The 17,978-nt window shown below is 39.6% G+C and overlaps 1 protein-coding gene across 5 annotated transcripts; it reads right to left on the bottom strand.

The window, feature by feature from the left end:
* Positions 1-968: 968 nt before the first annotated feature.
* MACIR (macrophage immunometabolism regulator) lies at positions 969-17,651 on the bottom strand. Of its 5 annotated transcripts, none has more exons than XM_007191841.2 (4): positions 17,417-17,649; positions 10,356-10,445; positions 4,181-4,230; positions 969-1,996 (listed from the first exon to the last, which is right to left on the bottom strand). In XM_007191841.2, exon 4 carries the CDS (start codon positions 1,971-1,973, stop codon positions 1,350-1,352), a length of 624 nt encoding a protein of 207 aa, XP_007191903.1. In that variant the 5' UTR covers positions 1,974-1,996; positions 4,181-4,230; positions 10,356-10,445; positions 17,417-17,649; the 3' UTR covers positions 969-1,349. The 5 variants fall into 5 exon arrangements, with proteins under 5 accessions (XP_007191903.1, XP_057397642.1, XP_007191904.1 ...); XM_057541659.1 differs by lacking the exon at positions 17,417-17,649 and adding an exon at positions 17,118-17,254; XM_007191842.2 differs by lacking the exon at positions 17,417-17,649 and adding an exon at positions 16,488-17,058.
* Positions 17,652-17,978: the final 327 nt, after the last annotated feature.

Genomic DNA, 17,978 nt, shown 5'->3' with positions numbered 1-17,978 from the left:
CAAGATTGCTAACACCTTAGAAACTCACAGCCCCCCAAATAAAATTTAAAATAAGGAGATCTATGCTGCCAGAAATGCCAATTCAGTAATAAATTGCACCTTCAAGAGTCAAAAAAGAAAAAAAGAAATAGAAACTTTTACAAAAGGTACATTACATACATTTTTTTTTTCAAAATATATTCAAGAATAGTTGAGCTGTATTTGTTACTAAAGCCAGGGCATTATTTCTTTAGCAACAAATTAAACCAGTGCAATTGACATAAATTGTTAAGTAATCCAGGATTAACCCATTAAAACTGCAGAAGCACTTTAGGCTCCTGCACTAATCCTAGAAAGTGGAATTTCAATGAGTGCCTGTGCTACACAGAACTAAAACTGAAATGACCCGATGCCATGCTGAATGGTATCACTTCATACTTAGTTTAAGCATTTGAGAGTAGAAATCATGAGTTCCTCTATTAGAGTTCCATTCACTTACAGAACATTCAGATGCAATCAGTATTATGCCTATAATCCACAATTTAAAGAATCCTTTCCATTTTAAAGTTCCAGATGAATCTTAAATTAGAAAATAAGCACTAAGGAAACTTTTTCAACTTATGAAAACTTCATATTGGAAACTTTCCTGTAAAGTTTCCCCCCACCCACTGTAAAATAAATACTTTGTATCCCAAATTTAATTTTATTAAGACACACTTTAATAACGCTATAAAGAAATATTTTACAGCCATAGAGATCAATAACTTTCCATGCGGAAATAAAAAATTCATTGCTCAATAATATTATTGAAGCAAGTGAAGAAAGATTATTCTCTTGTCAATTTGAAATGTTAATTTTGTTCAGTGCAAAACCAGTTATAAAATATTTAAACTCAATATTTAAAAATAAAACGTGGTCCAATTTAGCAATGTTCAAGTTCTAAATTTCATAAAACAAATCATTACATATATTTTATAGTAAAGTACAGAGGTACTTGAGTACTTAAGATATAAATTTCTAATGAATCATACCAAGTCAGCAACAACCAAGCAGATAACATTCCCAATTTGAATATCAGAATTTTAAAGACGATATTACTGTACCAAAGCCTTTTTTTTCCCAGCTAAAAAGCGATACAAACTAATGGTCAACATTCTGTTTTCCTTGCAGTTGCGTGCTCTAGAATGATTTCACCTCAAGTACCTGTGATTTCATTCCTGTATTCAAAATTTGATCCAATTTTTATGTTCCAGGAACACTTAGCTGATTTAACCATCTATAATGTAAAGAGTCCTGTACAGAGTACAACAGTGGAATTTTCAAGCCAAGTGTAGGCTGACCTAAACTGGTTTACATCCCCTGCAAGTCACTCATGTATTATTCCTAGCAAACACACGGTCCCCTCTGAGGGTTAGGTGTTGAAGCTGGTACTGTAGCACTTCTGTGTCAGCTGGCTCCTTGATGTTCATTTTATCTAGATTGAGGTAGTCCAGAGATTTGGAGTGAGCCCTCTTACCTTTAAGAAGACAGAGAGGCAGAGGCCCATGGAGGGCCTTATAAGGTTCATAAGGTAAAGATTTAGTGCACTTGTCTCCTGAGCTGGGCATCCGCCTTCGCCTCCTGCCATTGACAGCTGGAATCTCGTACGGCTGGTAGTACCTACTTCTGGTTTTATACAAACGAGAGGAACGAGCAAGTCCTGCATCCAGCTGCTTGGCGCGCAAGGAAGGCATGGCTTCCCCCTTACTCTCTTCACCTCCGGTGCACTTCTGGGCTAACTTCAGGAGCTCCTCACCAGTCGCGAAGCCAACCAAATAATTAGAGTCCATGTGGAGGATCTGGTAGCCTGACACAGTCCGGCGCATCGGCGAGCACGGAGTGCTGGAACAGCGGGGCTTCTCCACCTCTGCCTTTCCCGGGGAGCTCACCTCGGCCGCGGGCAAGGGCAGGGTGGTCAGGGTACTTCTGGACTCTCCATTAACATCTACTTCCATTTTAGGCACCAGTCTGCACACTCCTAAAAGCAGACAGACTCAGATTAGAAGAGTGTAATGCTCAGAACCTCGGGCCAAGCTGGGTGGTTTGAGAAGGCTCAGGGAGCATGAAGTTAACACCGGCCTGAAAAACAGCCAATGTACATCTGACAGATTTTTATCTATGTCTATTAAATGTTCCACAGCGAGCATGAAATGACTACTACTTCTCTGCCTTCAAGAACTCAAAGGCAGGGCTTCCCTGGTGGCGCAGTGGTTGAGAGTCTGCCTGCTAGTGCAGGGGACACGGGTTCGAGCCCTGGTCTGGGAAGATCCCACATGCCGCGGAGCGGCTGGGCCCGTGAGCCACAATTGCTGAGCCTGCGCGTCTGGAGCCTGTGCCCCGCGACGGGAGGGGCCGCGATAGAGAAAGGCCCGCGCACCGCGATGAAGAGCGGTCCCCGCACCGCGATGAAGAGTGGCCCCCGCTTGCCGCAACTGGAGAAAGCCCTCGCACGAACCGAAGACCCAACACAGCCAAAAATAAATAAATAAATAAATAAATAAATAAGAAAATCCTTTAAAAAAAAAAAGAACTCAAAGGCAGGTTAAATTAAAGTCTGAAGGACTACTGAAAGGTTCATATGGAGAAGCGTTAACAGAAAACAACAGCAATACTTCTCTAAATGCAGCGCTCCATTCAATCACACAAAGTTTATTCCTCGATGCGATTATTCAGCAAATCAAATACAGAGCTCAACATAACGAAGCAAATAAAAATAATCATACACAATTTCACAAGAATCCACACAATATTTCCAACATAAAAATTAATTTTAAAATTAACCCTTCAACTGTGTTTAAGGGGCATACAATAAAAGATAAAAGCTGATCAATTTCTCCAAAGAATCCAATTTAGACCTAAAAAAATTTTTAAGGTATGGAGGAGTCTTAAGGGAAGGTTCCCACAAACCTTGTAAATGTTCCTTATTCCATATCTCCAATCAATTATTTAAAGAAAACCATTCTGTAGTTTAAAAGTTAATCCTAAATCCAGTAAATCAGGCCATTTTTAATATTAAACATATATAAAAATCAAATGTTATTTGACTATTTAATCCTAAAATATACCACAGATTTGACAGTTATTTTATTCTGCAACACCTAAGACAGTGCACTTTTGAATAGTCTGGTAAATGGCAGAACAATTCACAATGAATATTAATATTATTCATCATAATGATCACATTACATAATTTGGAAAACCCTAGCAACCAGAAGTACCACAAACAATGGCCAGGTTCCTAGAAACTTGTAGATAAATCGAATTTTGGAAAATAAAATCCAAGGGAAACTGAGTGACAATGTCACTTCTGATAAACTTTACTTCTACTTGATCTTCAATTAGAAGTAGGTAGTACAGTTTTAAATGTCTCAGATCACTAATTAAAACGATGTCAACTAATAACATGTCAAAAAATAATGTGATTTCAAGACTAAATATTTATTGAATTAGGCTATTATATTAAATAACTCTCACGAATCCCTTTGTAAAACAAATAACCTTTTCCTAATTGAATCATTTTCTAAAATTTGGGTATCATTCAAAATCTAAGCAATCAGAAAGCTAAAAAAAAAAAGTCCCAACCTTATTCCTTCATTTGCATGCTCTATTTTCTTTTCCCTCATTAGAAAATAAATAAACCAAGACTATGAAGAAGTTACCAGATGCCATCCTGTCCTCACTATGGTCCACACATCTCTAGTACAACTGAAAACTAATATCAAGAATGATTCCTGAGATAAAGTAAATGTCAAAGGGATCCATATAGTTTTGCTTATTACTTACTTTTTACTCTAAATCTTAGACTATTTCCAATTTTAATTTAACCAAAATACCTTAGTCCCTCAACACTTCTAGATTTAAATTAATTGGCTTTATTCTATTTTATTAATGTAAAAATAAATTTATATTTAATTGTATAATTTATTTCTCTGTTGAGAGGATGGGAATAGGAGGTGACCACCATGCATACTTTGATATGCATGCAAAAACCTGAAGATTTCTCATCTAATAAACTTTAGAGGGCCATATGAAACCTCATCAGATTTTATGCTGAACAAACAAATGTTTACTCTAAGCCAAATGACAAATTAATCCTTCCTTTCCCACTAATTCTGCAGTCCAGAAAGAGCACAAGAGGACAGGTCCAAGGCCTCCAACATACCTAACCTGACAGGCAGCTACAGGCGGGAAGTGTTTCTCTGATACTTCATTCTGAAAGAGAAGGAGAGGAGGGTCAGTAAACCTAAATAATCAGGGCTGTGGAGGAGATGGAGACCACCCAAGGAGAGTTACCCAGGTGGTGACACTCAAGCAATCAGTCCACATTAAGTGACACACCGGTCTAGGTTTCTTCCAAATCTGGCAGTCCATGACAGTCCATGGATTTCCACCAGTCACCTTACTGCATTCCCTGGTATTATAAACTTCCTAAAATTCATGAATTCACACTTCACCCATTCTGAATTGGGTGATAATTCAAAAAGAGGCTAAGCTGGAAGTCATCTTATTTGCCCCTTAGTATAAAAATTGCTAAGCAAGCTAACAGTGTGCAAAGTCACAGTAAAGAAGAGTGGGCACAGGCTTCTCTGGTCAACACAATCATCAAAAGTTTGCTCCCTCACTATGTCAGTCCTGCTCCATCAAGGCAGACCAAGAGGAATACTTAGAATCTCTAGGGGCTGAGGATAATGAATGGCAGGATACAAAGGTTTGAGAGAAAAAGTCAGAAATTATATACCAGCTTAAAAATAAGTACCTAGAAAATCAGAAAAATGAAGAAAGTGAGTGAGACAATGTATAAAGGTCAAGATTTGATGTGACAAGAAAAAGACACTTCTGTTAGATGAGTAACTATGACTGGTTAAGTTTCCAGCAGCCAAAACACCATAAAAAATATCACCTGGCTTGGGCAAAACTATCCAACAGGATCTTCAGACATCTAACCTGATAGACAATGATTTAACCTAGATTGTTCAGCAGAAAATGTAGTTTAAGAACTCTGGAAATTTCAACTAAGCAGCCTACAATACTTTAAGAAAACTTACCATATGTAAGAAACCTACTACACTTTACTAATGTAAACAACACACTCCCTGTAGAAAACACTACTTAACCAGAAAGTTAAAGAAATAAGCATTTCTAATATCCTCTAACAAAAATTTTTAACCTAGGAACTAAGGATCAATACTATGTAACACTTCTGAATGAGAGTCCTGCTGTACTGGAACATGAAAAAGCTCATTTTAGATATTACATACATAATAGCTGCTGCCTGCTGAACCTCTGATGAGTAATTCTCAGGGCTGGAAAACTGCAGTTTTTAGTTATAAAACCTCAGGACTCCTGCTCCAAACAATTGCATATTCTCAAAACTAACAGCTCTTTGAGGTGGTTTCGTGGTCTCTGTAGCATACTGTCCTATATACAGGAATATCTTCAGATCTTGACACTCATGTAGGAATATGAATGGTTCAACCAGGACTCAGCAAATTGCATAGATTTTAAAAAATGATCCTTTTTACTTATATTTGGCCTCTCTAAAGAACATCTACTGTGGGGCACTAAGAAAGCTATGTGGAGGCTAGCTGACTGGCAAGTAAGTATTTCATTTTTAGCTGGGGAGAGTGCTGACTAAGCAGCATAACCTTCCACTCCTCGATGCGACCGAAAACAAAACTTTTTATGCTATTAAATTGCCAAAAATTTCCTGAGTAGATTTAAATATTGGAGCAAGATCCTGAGAGCAGTTACACAATCAACGTTTACTTATCTTTTTAATGGGCAGAAGTAGTGTAGGTACTGTCCCATCAGAAGAGGGGGAAGTACCCTCTAAAAAGATGGGGGTGACGTGAAAGACAATAAAGACTGAAAGGTCTCAAAGTCAGCATATATGAATGTCCAATAATTTTCACTGCAAAATTTCTTATTAAAGGCATTCATCAGGGAACTCGGCTACCGTGACTACATCGGATGTAGCCTGTGTTAGCAGTATATTCTTTCTATTTTTTTTTTAAGTAACTTTTATTTATTTATTTATTTATTTATTTATTTATTTATTTATTTTTGGCTGTGTTGGGTCTTCGTTTCTGTGCGAGGGCTTTCTCTAGTTGCGGCGAGCGGGGGCCACTCTTCATCACGGTGCACGGGCCTCTCACTGTCGCGGTCTCTCCCGTTGCGGAGCACAGGCTCCAGACGCGCAGGCTCAGCAATTGTGGCTCATGGGCCTAGTTGCTCCGCGGCATGTGGGATCTTCCCAGACCAGGGCTCGAACCCATGTCCCCTGCATTGGCAGGCAGATTCTCAACCACTGCGCCACCAGGGAAGCCCAGCAGTATATTCTTTGTATTTTACCATGAAAACTCTGCTTATGGGTTTGTTATTTTTAACAATATTCATGACTAAGCATTTTGTTTTATATTCTAAAATAAAACTTGTATCAAAAAAACATACTGCCAAGATAAACAATTACAAAGCACTCTCTGTAAATATTGCAGGTATACGTGCAACAGGCACCACACCCACTGCATCCTTAAGAATAAACGTGAACCGAGAAATCAGGCCCACTGCTAACTTCTGCACCGCAGAGCACTACAAATTGGAGACCAGCAACAGAGACCCTTACTGTTTCCATTAATGCCTTTCATATGCAGTTTAGAGCAAAAGTAAAAACTGGAAACAGAAAATATGATACCAGAAGCAGCAATATTCTGTGGAATAGAGTCTAGAACAGAAAATGCAACAAGCATAAAAAAGTCAACTTGTAGCTGAACACTGCTTTTATAACTGAGTTTCATAAACAAGTACCAGAAACAACTGTAATTTTTTTAAATGACACCTAAGGGTCTTCAATACCAAAGTCCCTCACAATCCAATCAGCAACAGTGGCACTCAAGTATATTTATACAGCACAGGGAAGACCTGGCAATGTTCACAGGCACCGCTCTGTTCCTTTGAAATATATGAGGACTCCAAACTAGACAACGCTAAACAAGGAAACACTTTAATATTTACCAGGAAAATGTACACAGTGTACATTTTAAAAACACTGGGTACAGCATGCAATTGTGAAGTTTAGCTGAAACTAAAGCAAAAAGTCCAAACCACAACACACATGTAGGGGAACCTGATGCATCAAGACCAGCACATTCAAAAGACCGTGACCATGTGGAATCTACTCAGCTCTGAACCCCCTCCAAGAGGCCAAACTTCCTATACATTGGGCACCAGGAGCAACATTTTGAAAATATAACGTAGATGCCTCAGCTCCTTAGACCAGCTCTGAAAATAGCTGATAAGTTTCACAACTACTATACAAAGAATTCTTTTTGAAAAGTACTGCATTCTGGAAGTGGTTTTTTTTTTAATCAGGCTTATCAAAATAAGTCACCTTCTGTAATCAAAAAACTGCTCCAGTATGCTTGAACCGTTTTTAGCAACACATAGCAACAAAATTTAAGACAAAACAGGTGTAACATAACTGTCTAAATATACAGAACAAAAATATCATGTGAACAAAATCCTTTTCAAGAGGTACCTGAAACGAACCATTCAGAACAGAGTCATTCCTTGGGAAATGGAGTCCTTCCTAAGCATGACCATTATCAGTCCAGTGATATCTAGAACCATCTAATTTTAGTGCCAGAGTCATCTAGGAGTTCACTTTCCCGGAACCTCCAATTACAGAGAAGAGGACTTGTAAGCCGTGAAGGCAAGGGCCTACCCAGAGCCAGGTGTGCAGTTCCAGGTCTCCTGGCTTCAAGTCCAGTTCTCCTTCAATGTCATCATGCTGTGCCTCTAGCACATGGTTCCCAAAGCTGTCTACACACTGACACATCCAAGGAGCTTCAATAAATACTGATGTCTGTGCTCTATCCCAGATCTGTGACTTAAATCATCTGGGGCGTAGCCTGGGCTCTGACATTTTTAAAAGATACCGCAGGTGATTCTAATATGCAGACATGTTTGGGAACTTGTCTTATAGACATAGAACTTGACAGATAGAAGAATTTCACTCCTGTAAGTTCCTGCCTTCTTTTCCTTAATCAGTAATTATAGTCACATTAGTGAATATCGTTTTTGGCTGCTTCCAACTGCTAACAACCTATCCCTAAGGCCTTCTAATTTACTGTTTCTAATCCACTGCTGTGCTTAAAAAACATCTGTTAATCAAACTTGTTAAAACTGGATATAAAATATAAATAAATTAATGCACTGAATGAGAATTGGGCTTCTTCATCTGCACATACTTTGGTATAGTTATAGTTATTTTAGCTTCTTGGAAGTCTCTGTCAGGTACAGCTACTTTGGATCACAGTTGGGCAATTTCTTATAAAGTTAAATAAATGCTTATTAAACAACCCACCCACCTTACCTGTAGGTATTTACCTAGGAAAACTGAAAATATATGTTCACACAAAGACCTGAACATGAATGTTTATGACAGTTTCATTCATAACCACAAAAAAAACTGGAAACAATCCAAACATCCACCAACAGGGTAACAGACAAAGAGACTGTGGTGCATGTATAAAATGGAATACCACTCAGCAATGAAAAGGAACAAACCAGGATTACACTAAGTGAAAGAAGCAGACAGAAAATGTTATATACTCTGTGATTCCATTTATATGACATTCTGGAAAAGGTATAACTGCTGGGACAGAAATCAATCGATGGCTGCCAAGGGCTGAGGCTGGGAGGAGAGGGCATACTACAAAGGGGCACAAGGGAATTTGGTGGGGGGATGAAAATATTCTATACATTGACACTACACAAACGGCTACATTTGTCAAAAGTCATCAAACTATACACCTTAAAAGGGTGAATTTTACTGTATATAAATTATACTTCAATAAACCTGACTTTAAAAATAAGCCTGTCACACCAAGTTTTTGATGGTCCTCCAAATTTTAAAATTCTTTAAAATCCTTCTGTGGACTTCCTTGGCAGTCCAGTGGTTAAGACTCCATGCTTCCAGTGCAGGGGGCAAGGGTTCAATCCCTGGTCAGGGAACTACGATCCCACATACCGTGCAGTGTGGCCAAAAAAAAAAAAATCCTTCTGATACTGTTTAATCCCAGAATCCAAAGGAATCTTAACGGTTGTCCAGTCTATGTTTGAACACCTTCAATGACAGGTAACTCACCACCTCTCAAGTTGGTTCATTTCCCCTTTTGCAGCTCTGCTAGAATGTTTTTTTATTTACATATATAAGTACATCTTTATGCATACATACATATGTACACATATATGTATACTGTATGGAGAGAGAGATACATACACACACATTTCTGTAGCTTCTACTCATTGTTCCTTGTTTTGTGCTTTATTTCAATTGAATGAGTTAATGACCCAGCCACATCATTTCTTATTCCATATCCTCTAAAAGTACTTTGTACCTATAGTTCTCAAACTTCTTGCTCTTTTCCTCAAAACTGAAAACTTTAGTTATGCTTCCATTTTTCAATGTCTTAAATTACATTTCATAAATTTGACAGGTTATATCTATTAAATGAAACAACAGTGTTTGTTTTTCCCCCATCATTCTTTTGAATTATTCTACTGCTGACTGCTAATTTGGAGATCACTTACTATGAAACTGCTTTTTCAAAACATTATAACCACTCTACGTGATTCAAAGCCAGGACCTACAAAGATATTGAGCAAGTAGAATAACATACCAAAGGATGAACTCACACTAATATAATTTTTTAAATGCTAAAAAGGTCATTATTAAATTTTTTCCCCTTCAAAGACCTGGAACCACATGGACAACTGTGTCAGCCCAGGTACACAGACACACTGAAAAAAGACAACTAAAGAAAGACAACAACAGCACTGCCTATTTTTAACAGTTTAAATTCATGGTGTGATAAAAGGAACGTCACACTTGCAGTAAACTGAGAAACGACTAAGTGAAAATGATATTCCTTTCAGTTACTTGTTTGCCATTCTTTATGTATAATACACAACCAAACCTTCTGCAAATTACTTCACCAATCTTTGGAGATTAACAGTTTTACTAAAATTTCCCTGAAATTAGAGCAACTGCCTCTTTACTATATTTCAAAATATTATTCCATAAGACCTCCTTTATCTTACAAGAATAAAAAAAGGAAAATCTACTCAAAAGGTCAAACATTTCAATTATAATAACGTTAGCATTTTGTAATAATAATTTCAGTTCTCACTATTAAAAATTTCATAATTACACTATATATATTTATAATAATATACTGACATTTCACACTCATCTGGTTTATATAGTACTTAAAACACATTATAGTATTATGTTCATACAACGGGTTAACAAACAGAAAAAGCAAAATATAACTCACCAGCCTAAATCCCAGAAGATGTCACTGTACAATTTCCAATGAGTCCCAAGGGAACACAGGCATAATAATTTTTCTGCTCTACTCCAGATACTAAACATGAAATATAAAAATAAAACTTTAATTTAACAATTAACACAACTTATAAAGCAGTTATATCAATTCTAACTGCAAAGCATGATGAAGCAGGAGATACTAACACCAGGTACAGGTTACATAGGATACAATATTAATTAAAGTAATTTTGAGTTTGTTCAGGTAAATGCAACCTCAAAAATTTTATCATGCTTGTTTCTCTGTGTTCTGTTGCTTAAACTCTACCTGGAGACTAATAGTAGCTACCAGGGCTAAATGAAGAGCCAAGAAAACTTAGGGGTTTAAATGTTGGTTCCACCATCCAAATCCTATTCATGTGTTCAACAGATTTGCAGTATCCTATGGAAAATATAATGCTGAGACTGGGGTCAAAAGAAAACGTCCTAGACCTTCCCTTGCTAAGAACTCTGCCTCTTGACCTGGCACAAGTAGCAATTTTTAAAATGAGGACAATTCCATCCTTCCTCCCTCATAAAGTTGTTATGTGGATCAAATGAGAAGTAAGTGAACGTGTTTTGCATGCTGCAAACCCCTTTACGAATGTGTGATGTTATTATTATGCAATTAATTTTTAATGTCTACTCTTTTCAGCCATAAAATAGCAACAGTCCTCCCTAAGACTGCTCTGAGGCAAATGATTGAAAGGCTCATGGAAAAACATTTTTTTAAAAGAGAACAACTCAAAAACACTTCTTTATAGTTATTATTACATTGCTTACAGTTTCTAACATCTCTTCTGTGCCTTTCACCTCTTACTTGGGGAGAAATGTATAAGAAAATCTATCTTTATCTCGTACCCCCCTAATTAACTGGGTTAATTTCTTGAGACCAAGAAAACTCAAAGTTTCTTCCACCTGTAAAGGTTTCTTTGGTTGGTGGGTTTTCTGTTGTGCTTAACTTGTTGGGGGCAGACGGTGGCTCAAATGAGTTGAATAGATTCATTTTATCTCTGTAAGTGCACAAAGCCTGAAGTGGCAACAGTTCAACTCATTCCCAAAAAGATTTGTTACTTCATTATTTTTCTAACCAGCACATAAGAGTTTTATCCAAAGGAAATGGATTATTACTGAATTAATAAAGGTATGTGCTTCCTCTGCTTGGGACCCTGGAAGGAGCTAACACACCCAGAACTATCATTCCAAGAAACCAACATGATTATCGACCTTTGAAACTTCTTTAGATTTAGTTTAGACACCTTCCCTTTCATTTTTTGTCACAAACTATTTTCAAATTGGGTAACCAAGAAACCTAGATAATTAAGTCTGTTTCACCAACGAAGCCTCTGGTTTTAATATAAAATGAATTACAGTGTAACAAAAATTGTTACCTAACAATAATTTTTTATTTAATATAATTACCCCCAAAGAATCTCCCCAATCCTAATGTTATAAAGTTCAAATTGATTTCTTATTCAAGTAAATGGATTTTTAATGGGGAAGGGAAATTTTTAAAACCATTTTTTAAATTTTTAGCACCTTCTACAAGCCAAAAGCTATATGCAATTTATATCATTTAATCTTAACTGTATAGTCCCATCAGGAAAATATTACCCCCGTTCTAAAGTAGTTAAGCAAGTAATACTATTTGAAAGTCAGAGCAAAAAGCCAAACCCCACTTTGTCTGGTTCCAAAGCCCACTGACATCACTTTATACACACATGGCTCTGTTTAGTGATAAGCCCAGGTGTGTAACTTTTTACACAATAATCATGTTCCTGAAAAATGTATATTAATTTCTGTAAGTGGGATCCTATTTTAAATGTGTGGAGGGTTATTTTATTTAAAAGCTCTATTGCCTCATTTGTGAAACGGTTGGAGGAAGGCAGTTTTAATTACTAACTCTAGGGTTATTTCCAGTGTGAAAAATGTTGGAATTCTAAGGCACATACAGGAGAGTCTTATACAAAACCATTCTAAATCATAGAGCCTTCCTCCTCAGACCTTATAAGATTTTTTTAAATCAAAAATTCGAAGGCAGGAAAAAATGTATCAGCCAATATTTGCTGGTTATATGGTTGGATGCCAGATATAGAAAGATATCTCCACTTGATTTTTCAGGGCTACATCTATCACAAGTGAGATAGATTTCATTTAGACTTTTAGAAATCTAGACTGAAAACCCAGAAACAGGAACATTAGAAAAAATAAAAAACTGATTTTAAATAAAGAATAGTTTTATAAAGCAGTCTAAAATCTCAAACTTTCATATAATTTGTACTATGTTTCTGGTGATATGTTCTTCTTTTCAAGCTTTTAAATGCATTGGAAAAATATATTTTCCAATATTTTTTCAATACTAAAAGGAAAATCAACCTAAAACTTCATTCTGGATTTGAAAGCAGAGGAGCTTTAAAGTAATTATCCAACTCTTGCACTAGAGCTGATGTGGAAGTCTAGGAAATGGTCGTAATTTCATAGTAAACAAAGTGTAGTAACTAATTACCCCTATTATGCCAGTGCCAAGCCAAAAACAGAAATACAAACAAGAGTCCAAGGGAGCAACACAGGGCAAAACCAAGGTGTAGGAACTCTGTTCCATTTTTTACTCATTTCTGACTCGGCTTACTGTTTGGTGTGTAATTGCACGCTATCCATGCACAGGTGCTAAGAGGATGATGATGATAAAGATGGTGAAAAAGAGAAAAAATTTTAAAATAAAAAGAACGAGGTCAGAAACTAGTATAATATAGCTTCTTTAAGAGACTTCCTATAAAGGAACCTAGTAAAAATTATAATAAGGATTTTATTCTCATCTCCCATTAGAAAGAACTAAAAGACTGTAATTCAAAAGTCCCCAAAATATATACCCTCCAAATAACACTTTTAGGATACTTTAAAATCTATAAATCTCTAGCACTTGCAATTGATTTTGGCCAATGTTTTGAACATGAAGCTTTGGCAAAGTATCAATGGATCTTCTCTCAAAAACAGCCAAAGGGAAAAGAGCTCTTGTGAAATTCTTACAAGATGGACTAAATACCGCATAAAAAACAAAAGGAAGTAAAACTAACACAACAATGTAAAGCAACTGTACTCCAATAAAAATTAATTAAAAACAAAAAGCAAAAAAAAACAAAGGGAAGTAAACAGAGCAAAGGCTAGAGTACATAACGCTTCCAGCTATAAGCAGCTGAAACAAGCAGAAAGTCCTGTGACATAATCCTGTAAGCAATGAAAATAGGGAAAATTAAGCCTGGCCAAGAGCTACCCATAGGCCTCTGGACAGGGAAGCCATGGGTGACTAAGCAAAAGACACCCAACATCTGACTGCAAATGAAGCTTCTACAAACAGAAAAGTCTGCAAACATTAACTAGCAAGTGTGTCAAATTTTCTCAGGCAAGGTGATAGATACCATCACAGGAAAATAAGAATGTCCTTCAAAAGTCGGGTGACCGTATGTCTCAGTTCATAGCCAGTGCCCTGGCATAATTATTTACAGCACCCCCTTTATCTCTCAAACCTATCCCAGTTTGCTAATTGTATTATCATCCTACTCAAAAGTAATATATAACAGTGGAAAGGCAATGAATTAAAAAAATAAAGGAAGAAAGGCCCTTCTGCTTGCATAGTGGCTTTCTTTACAGTTCCGAGTAGTATTTCTTTGGGTGTATCCACTCAGCCATTCAATTATTCATTTACTCATTCAACAATATTTCTTGGGTCTTACTGTGTCCCAGCATTGTACAGGTACTGGTGCAAATATAAAAAGTGAAGCCTGAGACCAGACAAGAGGAGAAGACAGACTAGACATGGAAATACATAAATCTAACACATATAACAGTAAACTTGAATGGCATTGGGAACCTAAAGGGAGTGATTTTCCCCAAAATATAGAAGCTCCATATGGAAATTTTCAAGCCCACACAAAATCCCTACACACAAAAAAGCCACAAATCTCTGGCTTCATCATAGATCCATTAACAAAACAGCAATATGAAAAAAATTAACAAAATATCACTTCCAAAAATCATAAGGTTATAAATATGAAGGCGAGCATATAGCCCTCAAGAATTTTGGTAAATAAATCTCACAAATCATTAAAGGTTATATTACGAAAAGCAAGATAAACTTCAGGCAGAGAAAACTGGTAGAGAAGTTACAGGTTCTAATTCTAGTTCCCAAAACAGGAAGGAAAAAAAAAAAAAATGGAAGCAGGTAGTTTCCTCACAGTGGCTATTTGAGGAGAGACACATAGTGAAAAAGGACTTGGCAAAAAATAGCAATTTTTAAAAGTTCCATTCAGACTAATGAAAATATTTTGCTACCAATGGTCTCAGAGATTACTCTAATAATTAAAAAAAAAGAGGACTAAAACATCTCTCAAGTAAGAGAACACTGAGCAGAGATAAAATGGTTTAACTGCCAAAGTACAACATTCACAATGAAAGTAAAATGCTTAGCTATACTTATGTGCTCGTATTAAAGGTTACTTTAAAATTATCTTACTTTTCCACTTGCAACTCATAAAAACTAAATCATCAATAATTTTCAAGAAGAGTTAAGTAGGGTGTGACTTTTCTGAAACCATCCTTTGACCTTACAAACAAATCATTAACCACACCAACCTGGAAAGACAATCCATAATTGGTTCAGAAGAAAAAAATGTGTTTCTCTTTCTAATATCAGTTCTTTTAATAGCAAATTCCTTAAAGGGCAGCATTCATTTTCTTTCTATTTCTACTAGTAGAAATTAAAGAAATTACCAATGGCTTATCATTATGTGAAATCATCCTTCTACTTTTAGAAAAAAATTCAGTTTCACTACAAATATGACTGACAGTAACTGGAACTGCAGGTCTACATGCAGTCTTTACAAGAAATTTGCCCCTTAGGAAACATAACTGAAATAGGACAGGTGTACACAGTGGAATCGGCTAACGTTCCAGATGAAAGCTTAAAACCAAGAACTTATTTTGATACGCTGGTGACGAAATCAGAGCTCTCTCTAGAGGAAACGAGCTGATTTTCCCCCAGAGGATATAAATCAGCAAAAAAAAAAAAAAAATTAATCCTGTATATAAGGTTTTATTACTCCCACCACACAATAATTTTAAGGGTTAATGTGCCCACTAGCTCTCCAAAGTATACAAAATTATACAGAGAAAGTAAACAAAATCACTGACCATTATGTAAGGTCAATAAATATCCTCTGTCTTATACCCTGGAAGAGATACTACTAAACAGTCTCATTTACAATTAAATAACCTAAAGTGTTGGCAGAAGCATATTTTAAACACCAGTTCTTATCAAATCCAGAGGTCTCCGGGCTCATTAATCCTTGTATTTCATGCTGGTCATTTTATTAAGTTTATAATACATACACAGTTACATAATAAAAACAGAGAAACCTGTGAAACATTCATTAAGTATAATTGTGTAAGCATAAATCATGGTCTTGAATTAAGAAAGTACCAAAAGCTTCACAATAATAACCAATACTGTATTTTTTTTTTTTTTTACCAATACTGTATTTTGAAATGACTGGGAAAACAAACTTTGGGAAGAGGTCATTTCTATCTCCTTAGTGTCTAATCTGCTCTACAGGGTTAAAATAAATAAATAAAGCAACTTACAACTGAACTGTAGTGTGGCTTATCTGAGAAAAACAATGTAAAATGAAGAGTCTAGAAACGTCGGAAATGTTGTGCAAGAACTGTTCTTTCGGCTAGGAGTAGCGAGCACGCTATAAAATGCTACTGCCTCCATTCTTCCTCTTTCCTCGAATGATTAAAAAGTTCCCAGTCCCAGTGTTAACCTGTGCGCCACAGCCATACACATACACACTCAGCATCTTGGCTCGACACAAATCGGTAACCAACCCGAGTGCAAACTGGCGTGGCTGGAGAAGCGGAGACACCCTAAGGATGTGGAACATTTACAAGGAGAAAGGGACGGGGCCATCATTCCCTTCGTGTTCCCATCTCCTTTCTGGCAGAGATTTGCAGATTCCACCACTAGAGTTTGGCAGCTTCACAATGGGGCCGCCTTCTCAAGGTCTGACTGCCGCCCGCCCGGAAACCCCTTTCCTCCGCTTCCCACCTGGCCCAAAGTTCATCCGCGACAGGTGGGGCGAGGGCGGCGATGCCCAAGGACATCTGCCGCTTTCGCTTCTGGCCAGCACCCGGCCCCAATCCACACGCGCGCCCCCGGCCACCGCCGGTCTGCCCGCCCCCGCCAAATCGGCAGACGCGCAGCGGGCGCTGGCTGCGGGTTCCCGGACGGCCTCGCCCCCCAGACTGCTGCGCGGACGAGGAGGGCAGGCGAGATAAGGCTGCCAGGGATTGCCCCGAGGTGCTATCTGGCCCGGGCAGTCGCACCCGGCGCGCGGCCCGGGCAGACAGCCAGAGGCACAGCAGGCCCGGGAAGGACCTACTTCTCAATGGGGCCCCCAGGCCAGCTACCCCGCGATGCGGCCACGGCGGCGGAGGAGCCAGCGTGCGCGCCAACGCGCGCCGACTTCCGCACCGCCGCACCGCGGCAGACGCGCAATGGGTCGTCGAGTCCCGCACCTCCCCGGCGAGCGCACGCCGCGCGCACACGGGGGCGCACGCCCCTGCACCCTCACTCACACGCGCTGCACACTCACGGCGTCTCCAACCCCACCCTGGGCCAAGAAACTGCGGGCTCCCGGCACCCCGCCAGGGCCCCACCCAGTCCACCAAAGCCTACCCCCCTGCTCGGGCGCCGGGGGACCAGACCGCCGAGGCCAAGGGCCGCTGAGGCCGCCCGCCGTCCATCCCGGAGGCCCGCCCGGTCAGGGTTCCCCAGCGCCGCGCGGGCACCGCGCGCCCGACCCCGAGACGAGGCAGGGAGGAAGGGGCGGCGCCACGACTGGAGCTGGCACCGAGGATCGATGACTGAGGCAACCCCCCTAACCCACGCACCGACCCACCCATCATCATCATCACCACCACCTTTTCTGCAGCACAAAAGGTTGCAGAAGGAACCGCCGTCCCCGTGCAACCTACCAGTGGCCCACAGCTCCGCCGCCTCCGCCGTGCTTGGGGCCGCGGAGACTGAGACAAGGGCTCGGGAGGCGCAGGGCTGCGGCGTCGAGATCCGGGCTGAGGCCGCCAGCCGAGCCAGCCGGGTACCCTCTCCGCTCCCACCGCGCTCGGCGCCAGCTACGGCCCGGCGTAGTCCCCGCCTCCTTCTCCTCCTCCGCCGCCGCCGCACGCCTTCCCGCCCTCCTCCCTCTGGCTGCAGAGGCGCAGCCCGTCAGCGCTGAGCCCGCCTCCTGCGCCCAGCTCACACACCCTGAGGAAGGGCGGACCCGAAAGAGAAAGGCGCTCGGGAGCTGGAAGAAGGGGGCTGGGGAGAGGGGGGTGGAGCTGCCGGCTGCGGTGGTTGAGGGGGAGGAGGAGTCGTAACCCCCGCTGCCCAGTCCAAACCCGCGCACAACAATTCAAGTGCTCCCACTCGCAGGCCTGGCAACACTCAAGTTGCCCCAGTTATGTGTTGTGGCGATGTTTGTCATTGGTGAGTCTCCGCTTTAAGGACGCAGCACTGAGCTGAAGTAGAGAAGACTGG

The sequence above is a fragment of the Balaenoptera acutorostrata genome, chromosome 2 (assembly GCF_949987535.1).
Source record: "Balaenoptera acutorostrata chromosome 2, mBalAcu1.1, whole genome shotgun sequence".
NCBI classification, from domain to species: domain Eukaryota; kingdom Metazoa; phylum Chordata; class Mammalia; order Artiodactyla; family Balaenopteridae; genus Balaenoptera; species Balaenoptera acutorostrata.
Note: the sequence above shows the minus strand (reverse complement) of the source record. Positions and strands in the feature narration are given on the sequence as shown.

Excerpts from the sequence above, each read along its gene's own strand:
- MACIR (XM_057541661.1), bottom strand. The coding sequence starts at position 1,973 with ATGGAAGTAGATGTTAATGGAGAGTCCAGAAGTACCCTGACCACCCTG.